The 16620-nt window shown below is 31.2% G+C and overlaps 1 protein-coding gene across 1 annotated transcript in view; it reads right to left on the bottom strand.

Moving 5' to 3' along the window:
* Positions 1-4512: 4512 nt before the first annotated feature.
* LOC129223067 (dedicator of cytokinesis protein 9-like) overlaps positions 4513-16620 on the bottom strand; it is a 241712-nt gene continuing 229604 nt past the window's right edge. The window contains 4 exon segments of the mRNA XM_054857632.1: positions 4513-6696; positions 10857-10995; positions 12081-12181; positions 16387-16577. Of these exon segments, the coding sequence (XP_054713607.1) occupies positions 6601-6696; positions 10857-10995; positions 12081-12181; positions 16387-16577 (527 nt within the window). The 3' untranslated portion in view covers positions 4513-6600.

Genomic DNA, 16620 nt, shown 5'->3' with positions numbered 1-16620 from the left:
TAAAATGTGTGTTAAAAAGTAGTATTTAGTAAATTTGAGAATATACTGGCAATTTAAAATTTTGGTAGAATACCTAAGATTGATGTATTTCCCCTCCATCATTTATTTTCACCTCAGAAATGATGACATTGATAAGACTTAATGTTTTGACTTAAAATTTTTACTGTGAAAGGCGTGCGACTCAAAGGTTACACTTTTTAAAAATTGAACCATAAGTGAAAATATCGACTGAACGACCTATGTATTCAGCAGCAATGCATGAAATAATCAACGACTATTTCAACAAATTAGAATCTCAAATAAAGATTAAAAAAAAGAAAAGAAAGTACTTGAAAAAATACATTTAATTTTAAAGTGCTTGAAAACTTTGGAAAAGTGGGGATACAAACCATAACTTTAAACATTTATAACAAATGGTAGGGGTTAGAGGGATAGATGCCGAAGTATGTTAAATTTTGTTCCTTGCCTCATTCTGCATCAAAAATGCAAAAATCATGGTTCTCACGTTTCTGTAACATATTGAGATAAATTGTTGTGACTCAAATGTTTCATATCTTGCTGTTTATTTAATCCCAAATGCAATGCATTATTTTGGAAATTCTAATATACTGCTTGCTTTTATCTTGCTTCGAATGCATATTGTTAATCTGTTCAGCACGAGAAAAAAATCGTTTTCTGCACTGCTTGTAATTGAAGAAAAAAGTTGTTGAAATGAAAAATCAATATATTTTTTCTTTCTTTTAAACTTAAAGTAATTGTATCTTACGAAGTTAGAACAATACTGTAAAACTGTAAAATCTAGTACTAAATTTCAGAGACTGAAAAGGGCAAATGAAGCCTAGAATAGTTTTAATTGTTCTGGAGTCCTTGAAATGGATTAGACGAGTTTTTGAAATTCCTAAGCAAAGAGTGCTTCAAATTTATTTCTTATCAAGTGTATAAATTATGAATTGTTCAAATGAGCAGCATGTTAGTCTGTTGTTACCTATTTTCCAAATCTGTACACCGTTTCTTTTAAAGCACTTTTTACTATTGATCATTTTGTATTTAATTCATTGTTGTATTTGCGGGTGGATTGAAGACGTGATCAAAAACTAATTGAATTGAACCGACAGCCGATGTAAGCAAATAACAATGCATAACCTTCTATTCTACCTTGCTTTTTCTCTCTGAGGACTGCTGTCACTCATTTGCCAACACGAAAACAATTTTTACTTTGTATTATCGTAATTCGCATAAGATTATTTTGCTATTTTTTTCTGAGATTTTTGTGGTTCCAATTACCCCTTATAAGGCTTAAAAATGCAGAATTTCATATCTATTTTACAAAAATTCCTCCGGGAGGGAAACCCCCTGACCCTTTAAATTGGGGATATTCTATACACTACTTAAAAGGGACACTATTTCCCAGCATATACCAAATGTATAATGCATAATGGGGGGGGGGGGCTTTAAAATATGGCCTTTTTTTGCCACCGACAGAAAAGCTGTTTGGTCTACAAAAAATACTCAAAACCTGAAATAGCTTTGGGTCACATGAAGTCTAAATCTAGCCTTGATTACAACTAATATTGCTCAAAAAAAAAAAAAAAATCCTGCCCCCCCCCCCAGGAACTCAGTCCTAAATCCGCCTATGACTGATGCCAACAAACAAAACTGTTTGAGTTTCTCTTTCATTTGATATATCACTTGTGGCTGTAAGTTTGGTGTAATAAATATTATAACATGTTAAAACCCCGCTATTCATTTTGAAACACCCTGTATATCAAAATAATCAGATATATATCAAAGTATCGGATATTTTCGAAAATATGATGATCTTTTCGAACCCTGATTAGGGACCTCCACACTTCCAAATCCGGCCCTGTTGTGAATTCTCACCTCCGTGGCATGTCACATGCCTGGTGTAACTGTTTATGTTGCTTAATAACTTGCTTATTTATAGGGGTCTGGCCAGACGAAATTTGGGTCCGTTAACGGACCCCTTGACAAAAATTCGATCATCCAAAACGGACCTTTCACAAAATTCTGATCAACCTAAATGGACCCTTCGCAAAATTCTTATAAACAAAAACTGGTCTTTCCCAAATTTTTTGTTGGAAGAGCAATTTTCAAAACAAAATAACGTATAGTTCGTGAATGAAAACTGAAATTTTTGGAACCTTTTTAAAAGTTAAATGAGAGGGATCAGCTTATACAAAATCTGCTAATTTTGCAAAAAAAAAAAAAAAAAAATCAGCATTGTTTTGCTCCTTCAAGCCATAAATTACTACGGCCAAATAAATATAATGCTTGTTTGTTTCTTTGAAAGAAATTAATAGCTGAAAATCTGGTTTATAATTTTGCTTGTTTGTTTTGTGCAGCAGTGTTGTTGTAAACTTCTCTGAAAAAGCTAGAACTGCAGAGGATAGGATCGGGGGGGGGGGGGGATGTGATCGCTTCAGATAGGGTTACCAACTTCAAACTTATCACCACTTAGCTTAGCATCTGGGTGTGCTATGTTTAACTATTATTTTGGGAGAAAGATTTTTTGCGATGCTAAAGACGATAATTAACTAAAAATAAACTCGTTTATTTACTTTTTTTTTCTTTAAATGCCTAAATTTTGAAAAATGCAATATTTTTACATCCGATATGAGAATTATATTTTATTCTTTTTTCAAGCTAACTTTGCTTTATTTGGATGCAACGCTTATTTCAAGTTTTTAAAGCGAAATTCCATTTTCTTTTATGAGTCAAAAATTAAAATGCTGAATCAATGTTTTTTTTTTTTTTGTTGCTTCAACTGTCTTTAGATATTATTGATATATTTATCATAGGACTGTAAAATGCAATTCTAAAATAATTTTATCAAAAATATTTCTTTTACACGCCGTTTTTATGCTTTTGATGCCTTCACTTTGAGGATTGCAACCTTTTTACATTCGCTGTGAGAATTGGATTTTTCGAAGTTTAGTATGCTTTGTTAAGAGGTAAATTAATATTTTTTTCCTTTTTTTGTAAAAATCACCAAGTTCATAAGTTTTAAACAAAATTCTGTGCTTTTTAACAGTGTCTTGGGTCAAAAAATGAAATGCTGAACCCCTCCCTGATTTTTTTTCCTACAATTATTTTAAATACTATAATACATATAACGTTTCTAGTATAATTTAACAAAATGTAGAATGGTAGATAAATATCGATACTTGATGGGTGCCCATCTCCCAGAGAGCGATGCCCCCTCCCCCCGCCGAATACTAGAAAAACACAAAAGAATGATATTCTCAACAGAAAAGAGGAAAACAGTCAACTTTAAGTGCCAATGATGCAGTTTGTGCCATCTCAAACTTCTGAAATTTTGTTATTACAAAAAAAAAAAAAAAGCAAAATTATTTGATTTTTCACAAAAAAAGGACTCTGAAAAATCCTGGACAGACCTCTGTGATTTAAAAGTATATACTTGTTTATTCATTCTTTCACACAAGTGCCTCAAATACTAATTATTTAGGTAAATTTGATTTTTTAATATAGTGTTTTGGTAGGATAAGGAATTATGTCACACAAATTCTCACCTCTGTTACCCAAACACAAAATGCCATTTCTCATTAACAGATGGCAGTAATGACAACACATTTTATTTCCCCTGATACAAAAGAGCCCCCTTGTTGATTTTCAGCCATAAAGAAGTTGTGAGATTTTTGTTGAAAAGCAATAAGATGAATTTTGTTTTAAAAACCAAATGTGGTTATAGGGAATTCTCAGCTCCGTAAACTTGAATTTCAGGGATGTAAATTAATCTGAAAAAAGAAGTGCACATGTTTTCATATGCTTAATATGTGCAGATTGTAGCAACGAAGAAGAAAAATTCCATGAAATATGTATCCATTAAGCCTATATTAACGGAATATTCCTCACCTCCGTGACAGACTTTATCGATGTCATTATTTCTGAGGTGAGAATAAATGATGGAGGGGAAATACATCAATTGTGACTATCTAAAGTCAACTAAAATTACCAGTTTATTCTCAAATTTACTAGTTTGGAAATATATTGATACTATACCATTTTTTAACACATTTAATTAAGAAAACTTAATACATAAATCATTATGTATTAAGTGTATGTATGCTCTAATCATTAAAATAGCTCATTGTTTGCACAATTAACAAAAATACTTCTTCGATATTAAATTGGCCTCTATTTTCAAATGCTAAAAGTTTTCTTTTTTTTTTTAAATTCTGTAAACAAGGTATTATTTTAATTTTTGTGTGAAATAATTGGAATTTAGGTGGGTCATTGTTTATGGTTATGGTTTTTGAATTTGAAAAATATTTTCATTCAAAAGTTACACACTCTGGAGAATGACACATGATCTTCATACAAATGTTCACCAATATTTTACTTGCTTCTCTTCCTAACAGATTTTTTTTTTTAATACAGACTTTGTCTTAGGAAAAATTTCAGTATTGAAATTTGAATTGGTGACTAAATAGTTTTGATTAGTAAAGATGAAACTGTAAAACTATATAATCTCAAATTTTATTTATTTACATTAGGATATTTATTTACATGTATATAAATAGAAAATATTTATTTTATACAGGACACTATTGACAATGAAATGCGAACATAAGCATGGCAATTGTTTTTATACAAAAGTACAGAAATAAAATATCACAAGCTTTACAAAACAACAACAAAAAAGAAAAGATTGCAAATTATAACAGAAAGAAATACAGACACCGGCACTATGATCACTATTTCATCTATAGGGTGTCCCAACACCAGGTTCTTAAACTTGTGGGGAAAAGGTAGACAGTAGGGCGAGGCCCCCCCCCCCCAAAAAAAGTATTTTTCAAGTTGCACTGCCTCTTATATTTTTCCTTCTATGTCAAAACAATTGTAACAGAAGTTTCATATACATAATTGGAAAAACTACAACTTCTGCCGACTTGCGTCTGTGTAAAAAAGCACTTGGTGTGCTAGGCCACATTAATTTTTTTAAATTTTGTTTTGGAAATTGGAAATTTTATGTTCATAAAACGTTGCACCCATAGCCTCACATGTACCACAAAAGCATTTATCCAATTAAAAAATATTAAGGCATCCACCTGGAGGCCAAAATTTATAATTTTCTTCAAAAAAATTGATTTTTAAAAAAATACACAAATTTAAAGAAAATATCAAGTTAAATATATTAGCGTACTCATTTTCAAATCAACATTTGCAAATGAATAATAAACAAAAATTTTTTTTAGTTGAAAAAATCCATATTTTTGTGTACTATGTGGAAGACTCAAATTGCATGAGAGCAAAAACTTCTATGACACCAATTACCTACTTAACTGTTTATACTTTTCAGCTTGAAAATTTCTTAAAACTTACCTTACTATTTTTTAAAAATATAAAGAAACAAATCAATTTTTTTAAAAGAAAATTATTAATTTAAGGTCTAATGGGGGATTTTTAAATATTTTTGCGGCACATCTGAGGAGCTATAGAGGCAACGATTTATCAACATGAAATTTCGAGCTTGTAAAAAAAATTTTTTTTTTCAATTTGACCTAATACGCAAGTGCTGATTCACCTTTTCAGACCCAAGTTGGCACGGGTCACTGTTATTCAAATTATATGAAACTTTTTTCACAATTGTTTTGACATAAAAGAAGAAAAATAAGAGGGTGTGCAAATTAAAAAATCCACTTTTATTTTTGGGACAACCAAGTTGACAGATTGGAATTGCATAATCCAAAATAGTAGTATTATGGGTGGATGGTATTGCAACTGAAAAAATCTCCTGCTCACTCTATTGACTACTTCTTAGGTTTTTTTTAAAAATCAGTCATGTATGGCTGTCTCATAGACAGACTTCTTAGGTTTTTTTTTAAAATCAGTCATGTATGGCTGTCTCATAGACAGCATTGGGGACCTGTTTGCACGCGTTCAGATGCATGCATGGGATCTTCAAGAATGTCTGGCAATCCACACGGCAAAGGCCTGTATCAAAATATTATGGAAGACAATTGGAACACTGGTTTATTATAAGGTTTAGCCTTATTTCTAATCCTTATGTTGATTTTATTGATGTTAATACTTTGAAAAACTGCATATTCTGTGATTTCTTCTACACTATTGCATACCCATGCATTTCTATACTCTAGCTTACCTATGTTATTACATATCCTCTACCTCTCTGAAGTTAGAAAATCTGGTGTGGGGACATGCTTTAGAATGTTTATAATTCAGTCTTAAAAAAAAAAATTGCAATAAATGCCAGGTTTTGATTAAAAGAGTTGAATAGCACCTTTACATTGCATAAAATATATTACACACTATGCATTATTCTATACACATATAAAATTACTCTAAATGCAACTACATTCTTCAGTTGCAGGTTATATTACCCGTAATAAAATATATTTTAAAACAAACAAATTAAATTCAGTCTATACAAATGACATGCCACTTCTTTTATTGTGGCATGAAAAAGAAAAGTTAAAATAGTACTAGTAAAAGTTACTGCTTTATGCAAAAATTAATGCCTTATGCAAAAAAGGCACTTGTTTTGGCAATCATTGAAGAATAAAATCGAGTATTTTAAAAACTACACTTAACTGGCTTTTAAGCAGTGCTGGAACTAGGCGAGCCACTGATGTAGTTAAAAACGTCAAGGGATGTCCGTTTCAGTGACAGAATATCTTTTTCTTCATAGTATAACTAGAAAATAAGAAAATACTTAATTTATTAACAAATTCAAAAACCAATCCATACTAAATTCACTTAAAGAAATTTAACACTGTGACAAAACGAATCTGCTAAGATGCGGTATTAAATTTAATAAAAAAAATCTACATTCGGCAGAGTATCAAAAATTTAACATATTCAAGAGTTAAAGGTATCGACCGTTTAAAAGATAATGACATCATAAAATATTGAACACACAGCAATAATCAGCATTCTAACATAAGTTATAAAACTAAAAATATGAATAGGGAAATGAGTTTTCTACTTTATTGCAAACTTGGAAATTACGATGCTCTAAGAAATATACATAACTGTACTGGTGAAAATTTTAAATGTGCAGTATTTATGTGCATTTATAGATACATGGATAAAGCAGCAGCAAAACCATCTGTCTGTAGTTATGTTTATATGTGATGAACCTATAGCATCTACCTGTAGGTGCTAGATGTTCACATCAGACACAGTTGTACTTTCATCTGTTCACTGACAAGTAGGGTCACAAAAGTTTGGTGGCGCTAACAAACATCCAGAACCTGATTTACCTATATGAAGCCCGGCTTAGTAGCCCACAATTATGGACTAGTTTTTTCTTTTAAAAATTTGTTTCAGATTTTTTTAACATTTTTGTATTAAAAAGTTTCAAGATTTTGTTATTTAAGTTAGTTTACATCAGCTAGAGAATATACTGCAAAAGTCCCCCAAAAAATTTTGACAGAAACTCATTTTTGAGCAAGTATACCTTAAGGGGATATCACACGACAGAAATTACGGGACATCGCAACCGCAATAGGAACCGTCAACGCTATCTGGAACTGGTTTTTCGGGCGGGAAGTTGCCTATAGGGTTACTGCCGGTTGCTCGGACGGTTGCTCGATTTGCTCACAATGGGGGCTACCATTTTTTAGCGTACATCCATGTGCTTGCGCTTGGTCATCGCTTTTCGTCAATTCCGCATTTGGTTATCACGCTGCGTCGTGTTAATTTGACACTTATGGATGAAATTAGTAATTGAATACTTAATGCAGCTCTTGCAGCTTTAATTGTATGTGGATTTGTGAAAAGATGGCAAAAAAAAAAAAGGGAAATGATCAAGGCAATGATTTCAGAGCTAGAGCATCAATTATTATTTCATGCAGTCACCAAAGCTTCTCCTGTTAAATTCATATTTGAGTTTTAACATTAATTTGTAGAACTTATGGTGAAAATTTCAGAAAAACAGAAAACTTTTATTACTATTAATTGAATGTTTGATTTAAAGTGATACTCTTGTTACATTTAAAGAAGACATACAGACTATATGACTTCTCTAGGCTTATTTTTTCCCATAACTACTAAATTAAATCTTAATTTTAGATAGGAATTATTAGTCACTTATTGACAGGTAAGAAGAAATTTTAATTCTAACAAATTGTACCTAAATTCATAGCTAAAAACAAACATGACAAATAAAAAAAAAGCCAGCAAACTCTGATCAATAGGCCTTTCATAATTATTTTTTTAAACTTCGAGTTCATAAATATATTGGAGGTGTGCTAACACTTTAACTTACACAAATATAACGCCACTAGATACATATTGCACACAGGAAAATCTGTGGTCGAGTTTATTAAAATAGTTCCAGACATTTAAAAATAAAGTGACGCTTTAAAAAAAATGTAATGAAACGATGCGCATTTATGCAAGCTATACAAGCATTTATAATACAAATAAGCTTAATACTGAGCAAATTAACACTGCATTGAATATTAGTACGTCTCAATCAATATTTCAAATGTTAATAAAAATAACTTTATCATTTAATAATGCCAAACATAATTTTTGACATCTAAACAAAATATTACAATGTGCGTATCATTTTTAAAAAATTCTTTGTATTATCATATTCTTTGATTTTCAGAGGGATTATTCTTCTTGACTGGAATAGAGTACATGTGTTACTACACAGTCAAAATATTACTAAATAGGTGGAGCTAAAAGTAGAGTAAATATTTCACCATTTCACTTTGCCTCACATTCTCCTACATTTTAAGTATTTTCAAATGGTACATACTGTATGTACCCATCAGTTTGAATTAAAAAAGAAAAGTACAGTTTCAATGCTATGATTTTTAAAAAGGAATTTTCACGTAACTTTTTCAAGGAAAAAATTTACTGTAATTGTTCAAGTATCAGAATGGGGTGGCTTCCTCCAGTCAAAAGTAGTACTTTTATCACTGAAATTGATAGAATAAGCAAAAAAAAAATAAATAACTTGGACCCAAAAATACTTTTATTTTCCCAACCGTTATTTTTTAATTAATTTTTTTAAATGTCCGATTTTTCAAACAAAGCGCGGTCTTGATGACGTTACAAATACACGTGAGTAAAGATGCGAATTAAATATTTTGCTCTGTGAATGTCAACACGAATGGCATTTTATCATTCGTGACGTCACACGACAGAAATGTAAACAATGAAAGCGCCATGATTTAAGTAATTTTTTAAAAATATTAAACAAAAACAAATTATTTAAAAAATGGTCAGATCCTATGTTTTTAAACATGCTCTTTCAGAAAAAAATACGTTTAAAATTTTAGAAACGACCCCATTGTAACATTTGTGCAAAACAATTTTCAAAAACCTAATGAAACGAAAAACACCAATATAAATTAAGAAATGCATAAAATTCGCACTGATGTTAACTAACATATAAGTAGCAATTTAAATTCAAAATCAGATGCAAAACCAAAGATTAAATGTCGCTCATCCGTTTTTTAAAGTGTAACTGAAAATTTTTGAAACATAAAATAAATAGAACAATAAAAAGGAATCCCCACATTTCTGTCGCCACGATTGCAAATGTATTTTACAGTGACGCTGCCTGACGTCACGAAATCCCAGTGCCCTGATTGGTTCCTTCGTAACTTGCCCAGAATTAAAGGCAATTTTTTTCTAGCGGAGGAAAAAGTTTGCCCCTATACGAGCAACTGCAAATTTCCATAGCACACGAGAATTTTGGAGCAATCGTTTGTGGAAGTGAGTAGAAAAACCAGTTCCGGATAGCGTTACGGTTGCTATTGCGGTTGCGATGTCCTGTAATTTCTCATGTGTGATATCCCCTTTACACACTAAGAAACCACATTTTCTCTTTCTGTATGTGATTACAGACTGGTTTAGGGAAAGGAAAGACTTTGTGATAAATTCAGCAACATTAATAATAATAATTTAAAAAAACCCTTATAATACAAATTGGTTATCAATAATTTAGGTTGCTTCTCATGTGAAACAGTTTTCGCATGATGTGGCCTGAGTGAAATAAAGGTTAAATATTATTTATATACACCCCCCCCCCCTCAGTGTACTGCAACCAATAGATATGCAAATGCTTGACTTGCCCACAAGAGGAAAAGGGCGGGGGGCACGGCAATAAAATTTTTAGATAGCCATTGCTCTTTGATGGGAGGGGGGTGGACACCCAATCAATGACAAAAAAGATGTGCGATTTAGCATTTACAGTACTTTCTTTGAACAATTCAAGTAGGCCGGACAGATGAGTCTAGCTAACTGTATCAAAATTTCTAAATCAGGACCTGTGAACATTGAATGTTAAAAGATTTTTGAAAGCAGCAAGGGTCATTTCATTTTCGTGATTGTTGGTGTGTTTCGATGGAATTGCCTGTTAATCTTTCTAGATCTGATGTTTATAAGTTTCTGCACTGCCAAAGGCAAAAAAAAATTTGGCTGAATCAAATAGCAAAGAAATATTTGTTGCATCCCTACTGAAAATGGCTAGGAATTTACACTAATGATGTGCTTTTAGTTGCAGAAGTTATTAATAATCATTAACAAAGCAAATGAAATGTTAAAACAATTGCTTCTTAACCAAAAAATTTTGTCAGAACTTAGTGCTGTTCAAGACTTGAAAGCTTATGCGATGAAAAAAAAACTTTTTTCTGTAAGAACTGCTTAGAAGATAAACTCGCTGTTTAAAGAAAAACTTATAAACAGTAGCCTAAAGAAAAAGAAAAAAAACCTTTGATTTGAATGTGATTCTTTCAGTTTTTTTTTAACCAGTAAGCTGTAAGGTGAATTAAAGTAAAAAAAGGAATGAGATTAACAATAGACTTATTAGACAATGGAACAGAAATACAAACCTTTTCATGAAGCATACCAGACAAAGAATCAACAAATTCCTGGAAATTTTTCTTCAAGGATGTGTGATACTCATATTGATCAGATGTTATGATCCTACCATTCAGCTCAAGCGCTTCTTGGCAAATTTTTATGAACTTCCTAAACATATAAATAGGTAATTAAAACAAGCTTATGTCCTGAGTATTATTAATAATATATATATATATATATATATAAACTAGATTTAAGATTAAAATAAATAAAAATGGATTTAGTTCAAAAGAACCTCATAGAAAAAGTAGAACATTCAACTGATTAATTTTGGTTTGTTTTATGAATTTTTGAATGTGGTCCACTTCAAAAAATGTTGATAAGTACTTTTAAATTTTTAAATACAATTCTTCAGATTTAAAAGAATTGCAATGAAATAAAGGGAAATAATGCGAAAAATGGTAATTGAAATTGTTGAAATATTACTGCATATCAGCTTTTTAATAAGTTAGTTATAGCGAAAACTGAGTGCAATTTGATTGATACCTCATTTAAGAAGATACCTGAATCCAGCAAGATATACCAGCAAGAAAGCTCCAAAGTTTTGAATCACAATAACACAATTTTACAAAATACCACTATCATTCCAAATTTTTTGTGAAATAACGTAACAAAATAATGTCTCAAATTTTAATTCACCCAATACAATGTTTTCCTACTTCTACAGATAATTTAAAAAAGCATTTCACAATTGTTAGTGATGACAGAATAAAACTAAATTAACAGTAAAAGTTGAAGTGGTTTTGTGAAAATTACAACAAGGAAAGTTTTGAAGGAGATATGACAGAATAAAACTAAATTAACAGTAAAAGTTGAAGTGGTTTTGTGAAAATTACAACAAGGAAAGTTTTGAAGGAGATATTGACCAATGTATTGATGCATTTTGTATTGTGAAATTCCCAAAGTTTTTTCACCCTAGTGACTACATTAACAAATGAAGCATAAATACAGAAACTTTTAAGCTATAATTCATTCAGAATTAAATGTGAAATATATAATTTCATGAAATGTTATTTTGTTTCATTACAGAACAAAGAAAAAAAAGGACTTATGAACTAATTTGATAAAGAAAAATACTTTCGAGGCGCTAAAGAAAAAAAGGATACTTAGGGACCTTACATATGTAATATACATATGCATACTGTAAAAAATGTGTTAGTTTACTTCAAGATAAAATATGTATACATTTTTACCTGTAAACTTCTTTTAATGACATTATCTTTTCAGTCGGATATTTATCTTGCTTTTTCCCGTCTAGAAAAGCACTTGCGTATGCTAAGGGGCCAGCATTAACCTGAAAGCAGGAGATTTGATCATACTTACTCTATTGATCAGTGGTTTAGCAAAAAAGAAATGCATGAAGCTACACAAGTATCTTTAATTGATCCCAAGAAATGGATAAACTGAAGCATTCAATCTTTGAAATTCTTTTTAAGTGGGGAAATCCAACTTAGAAATTGACTTTTAGAGCACTCCTACGGTTTGCTAAATTTAACTTGAACAATTTAACCCTGTTTCAAAATTTCAGATTACTTCTCATACCACTACCTAAAACCCTTTATACCATTGATGTTTGATTTTACGAACCCTTAATTTATGTGCACTTATGATTCTGCAAATAGCTTATCAGGCCTGATAGAATGAAACCAACTAAAAGCGTGACTGTAAGTCAAAAAGATTTTTCATTGAAGCTTTTCATGCAGGACTAGAAAAAAATGGCAATCATGTAATAGAATTCCATTTATCAGTAAGTATAAATCAGATTATTCAAAAAGATAAGTAAGAAATTCATCTAGCTTTACTTATTTTTCATAAAAAGTACACATAAAATTTATTTTTAGCAAAATATTTGCCTTTTCTAATGTCACCTTTAATGCTATTCATGCTTACTGAGACTGGGAGATGCACCGTAAAAAACCAGTGTATATCACACATCATGAAAACCAATTTAGAATTTTCTCTAAATCGAGTCATCAATACCACACTGACTACAAATCCAAGCATCGAAGGGCAGTCAGTGGTTCACAATTGTTGCAGTTTTAATCTCTTTTTTTTTTCTTCACACCAATGTAAAATTAGTAGTGTGGCAAATGAATCTGGCTTTACAACAAAGGTGTGAAGAAATGGTTAAAGCAGAGGTGCCCACCCTCCCTAAGGGCAAGGGCGCACCCCCTCCCAAACCATGAAGACCCCACCCCCCAAATTGGAAGCCCCTCCCAAAAAAGAGGAAACTATGACCTAAAACACCCCCCTAAAAATTTCAATGGCACAGTCTGCGCCATGACCCCCCCCCCCCCCCCCAGCCCCAGATGGGCACCTCTGATTATAAGAAACTAATGGATAAACTCAGGGGAAAGGAAACTCAAACGAACATTAGTGGAAGTATCTTATGCAAACAAGAACTTAACTTCTCCTCCCCCCCCCCCAAAAAAAAAATGAAGTTTAGTTTATAGTCCAAATAGCAACAAAAATGGCAGGCACTTATTTTATTGTTACAAGGAACCCCTTTTTAAATGCATGAAGATGTGAGCTTGTAAATGGAATGCATGACTTTGCTGCCATAAGCTCACATCTTTTCCATTGAAAAAATAGGCTCATTGTAATTTCAAAACACATTTCTGCAATATTTATTGGTATCTTGTACTTTAATTTTTTTTTTAAATTTATTTCATTTAATTTGTGCTTTATTTGTAAAATTTAAACATTAAAGTTTAAGTAAAGCTTAAAAAAAAAAAAAAAGAAAACCATTGTGATGCATCGCAACATTGAGATGTAAGGTTGCAGATGCATCACAATGCAAAAATTCCTACACCACCCAGTCCTACTCCTTACAGTAAAAAAAAATGAATGAGTTCTGTAATACTTTACTGAAAATTAAAGACTTTGATCATATTGTCGCATCAGAACAACAGAAGGATATCTTACTATATTTTTTAGGTTTAGATGTCTTACAGTTGCTTTGAGGTGACAATATATGGAAAGCAGCTATTTATGGTGTTTAACCCATTCATGCCGGTTGGTACAAAAATATACCAACCGGGAAAAAAATTATAATTCGTCCTCACATGATGCTATCTCCCCAATAGCTGTACATTTTACATAGTAAATAATCACAAAAAGGGAAAAAAATATGTTTACTGTATCTTTGTTAAAAACGGTCGTAACAGTATTCTTAAAACTTGAATAAATCATAACTCCAAAGGCATTCGTCTTCCGTCAAAAAGTGAAATGCAAGTTTTGCATGTATTTTAGTAATTTCAAAAAGGTTTAAAAATTGTACCATAATTGTAACAGTGTATTTGATTCAGATATACTTTTAAAACGTTTTTATCTTTGTTTCGCATTATGAATTCTCTTTTACTTTCAATGGTAGAAAATTGTACCAACCGGCGAATATGTAGTCACTGTCTTGCTTCGGGCAAATGAAGTGTTTAATCTAAAATTTGTACAAATAAGTGATATTTTTAAAAGATTTTTTAAGTATTTTAGTAGTGTTGTTAATTTATTATGGACGTCATGGACGCAAAAAGCTGATAAGAGGAAATTCGATTAGATTTGAATATAAGCTGTGGGTGTTATTCTCGTAATACGGACTTTTATTTTTTTCGGTACCATATTGCGTCACCTAGACGAATTGGTATATTATAAAATATTAGTATTGGTATAGTATTTGTATAGTATATTGGTATAGTATGGAAAAATAATAAGAACCTAAGTACCAGAGGAAACGCATGCCATTATGGGCAATTTTTTACTTTTATTCCTGTGCTAAATGATATTCTTTCAACTTATACATTGAAAGAGTATACAAATGTATGTTCCATTGGGTTCAAGAAATGAAATGAAGAAATACACACACAATCAACCAAGAACAGCATGTGGTAATGCTGCAATAAAGATGATGCTGTAAAATGGAACGGCAGTACTGTAGTAGCAATTACAAACAATAAAGTATTCAGGACATGATGTGATTCAAGCAGTAAATGAGATGCTTTTGAGAAAAATAATTTTATTATTCCAATATCGTAGTTATTGAAACACATAGCAAGTGCATCTGTCGGATAGACCTTTTTGATCCGTAGAAGAATACGGTATTAGAAATTGTTGCAAAAAAAAAAAAAGTGGAGGTCATTTTTTTGGGGGGGGGGGGGGGGCAATTTCTGCAAAGTGCTGTAAAAGAATGGCGAATGTTCCAGACTTTTTGAAAAGAAGATTCGCTATTCATTCCGAGAAGATTGTGATGCATAAATATTCGGCTAAAAATATATTCAATTCAAAATTTTACTACATTTTTAGTATCGATTTTTTCAAGTTCATATTTCATAAAATTTTATTTTACAAAATGAACACATTTCTTTTTTCTTTTGAAATAAATGAAATTGTAATTAGAAAACTCTTTTATGTAAGTGTAAGTAATATTCTACAATTATAAATAATTATAAGTGGTAATCAATGCAATTATTGCAATCAAACAATAAATGTAAAATTTGCAAACAAAATGTGCTCACACCATACAAACGCCGGTTGGTAGAAAAATCTACCATAAAAATAAAAATAGAAAATTTAACGGGAAAAATTAAATTTGTATATAATGCACTTACTAGACATAAAATAAATAAATACTAATAAAATTATCACAGTTTATTGTTTTTTTCGAAACCGGCATTAATGGGTTAAGACAGATACAAATCACAGGGAGTCAACTCTCCAGACAAACCCAAATTCTTTTCACATCCATTTATGTTAGCAATTCAGATATGTTAGACTACCCAAGCAGTTGAGCGACATATGTGCAAGACTGCATATATAAGCACAGAGTGCTCAAAAAAAATCGAACCTTAAAAAAAAAATAGGTACCCAATGTGTAGACAGTGATAAAAATTGGTCTGAGAGCTACTATATATATACAAGCTTTGAAAAATCCAATTTTCCTGTATATGCAAAATTCTCAAGATGGCACCCACCAAACCACATAAAGCATTTTGTGTCTGGAATACCAAAAAAAAAAAAGTCTGCTATTACAGTTCAATGCAACTGTCAGCGACAATACATTGAATCTTTGTAAAGTACTGTACAACTTTGGTGCAAAAAAAAAAAAAAAAAAAACTTTGATACATTACCAAACATCTGGTATAATGAACGAGCAGATACAGACTCCAATTTTAGGACCCTCTCCCCCAAACTAACCTACGGTTTTGGGCACGAAAAAACTTTAAATGCTTGGGTGTCAATAAAACGCCCGAAATCGGTCAGGAATAGGGTTTCTAATAGGCATAAACGTTGCAAATAAATTTCATAAGCAATAAAAGAAGAAATTTAAAAATTTACGTTACAAAATAATTTATTGAAAAGACAACTAAAACTGTTTAATATAACATTCCAATAGAACCTTAGAAAAACTTTTTTAATTCCCTGCATATGTATAAAGAAAATATTTATGAAATCAAAGATATTCATGCAAGAAAACAAGACATTCACACAATTAAAATTTTATCCTACCTGTACACTTATACTTCCTTGTAATTTTAGCTGTAGCTTTTTTAAATCTGTTGGCTGCAATCTCACTACTTCTTCTAGCTCACATATACGTGATTGCATTTCATCAATAGCAACCTCAATTGGACTCAATATTTGAACAGACTTGGAGAAAACAGGTATTCTTTTCTTAACATATGGAAAAGAATACAAAGCTAAAAAATAGAGAGAAAATCAAAATGAAATGGATTCTTTGTT

Source organism: Uloborus diversus, chromosome 5 (assembly GCF_026930045.1).
Source record: "Uloborus diversus isolate 005 chromosome 5, Udiv.v.3.1, whole genome shotgun sequence".
Lineage (NCBI taxonomy): Eukaryota > Metazoa > Arthropoda > Arachnida > Araneae > Uloboridae > Uloborus > Uloborus diversus.
Note: the sequence above shows the minus strand (reverse complement) of the source record. Positions and strands in the feature narration are given on the sequence as shown.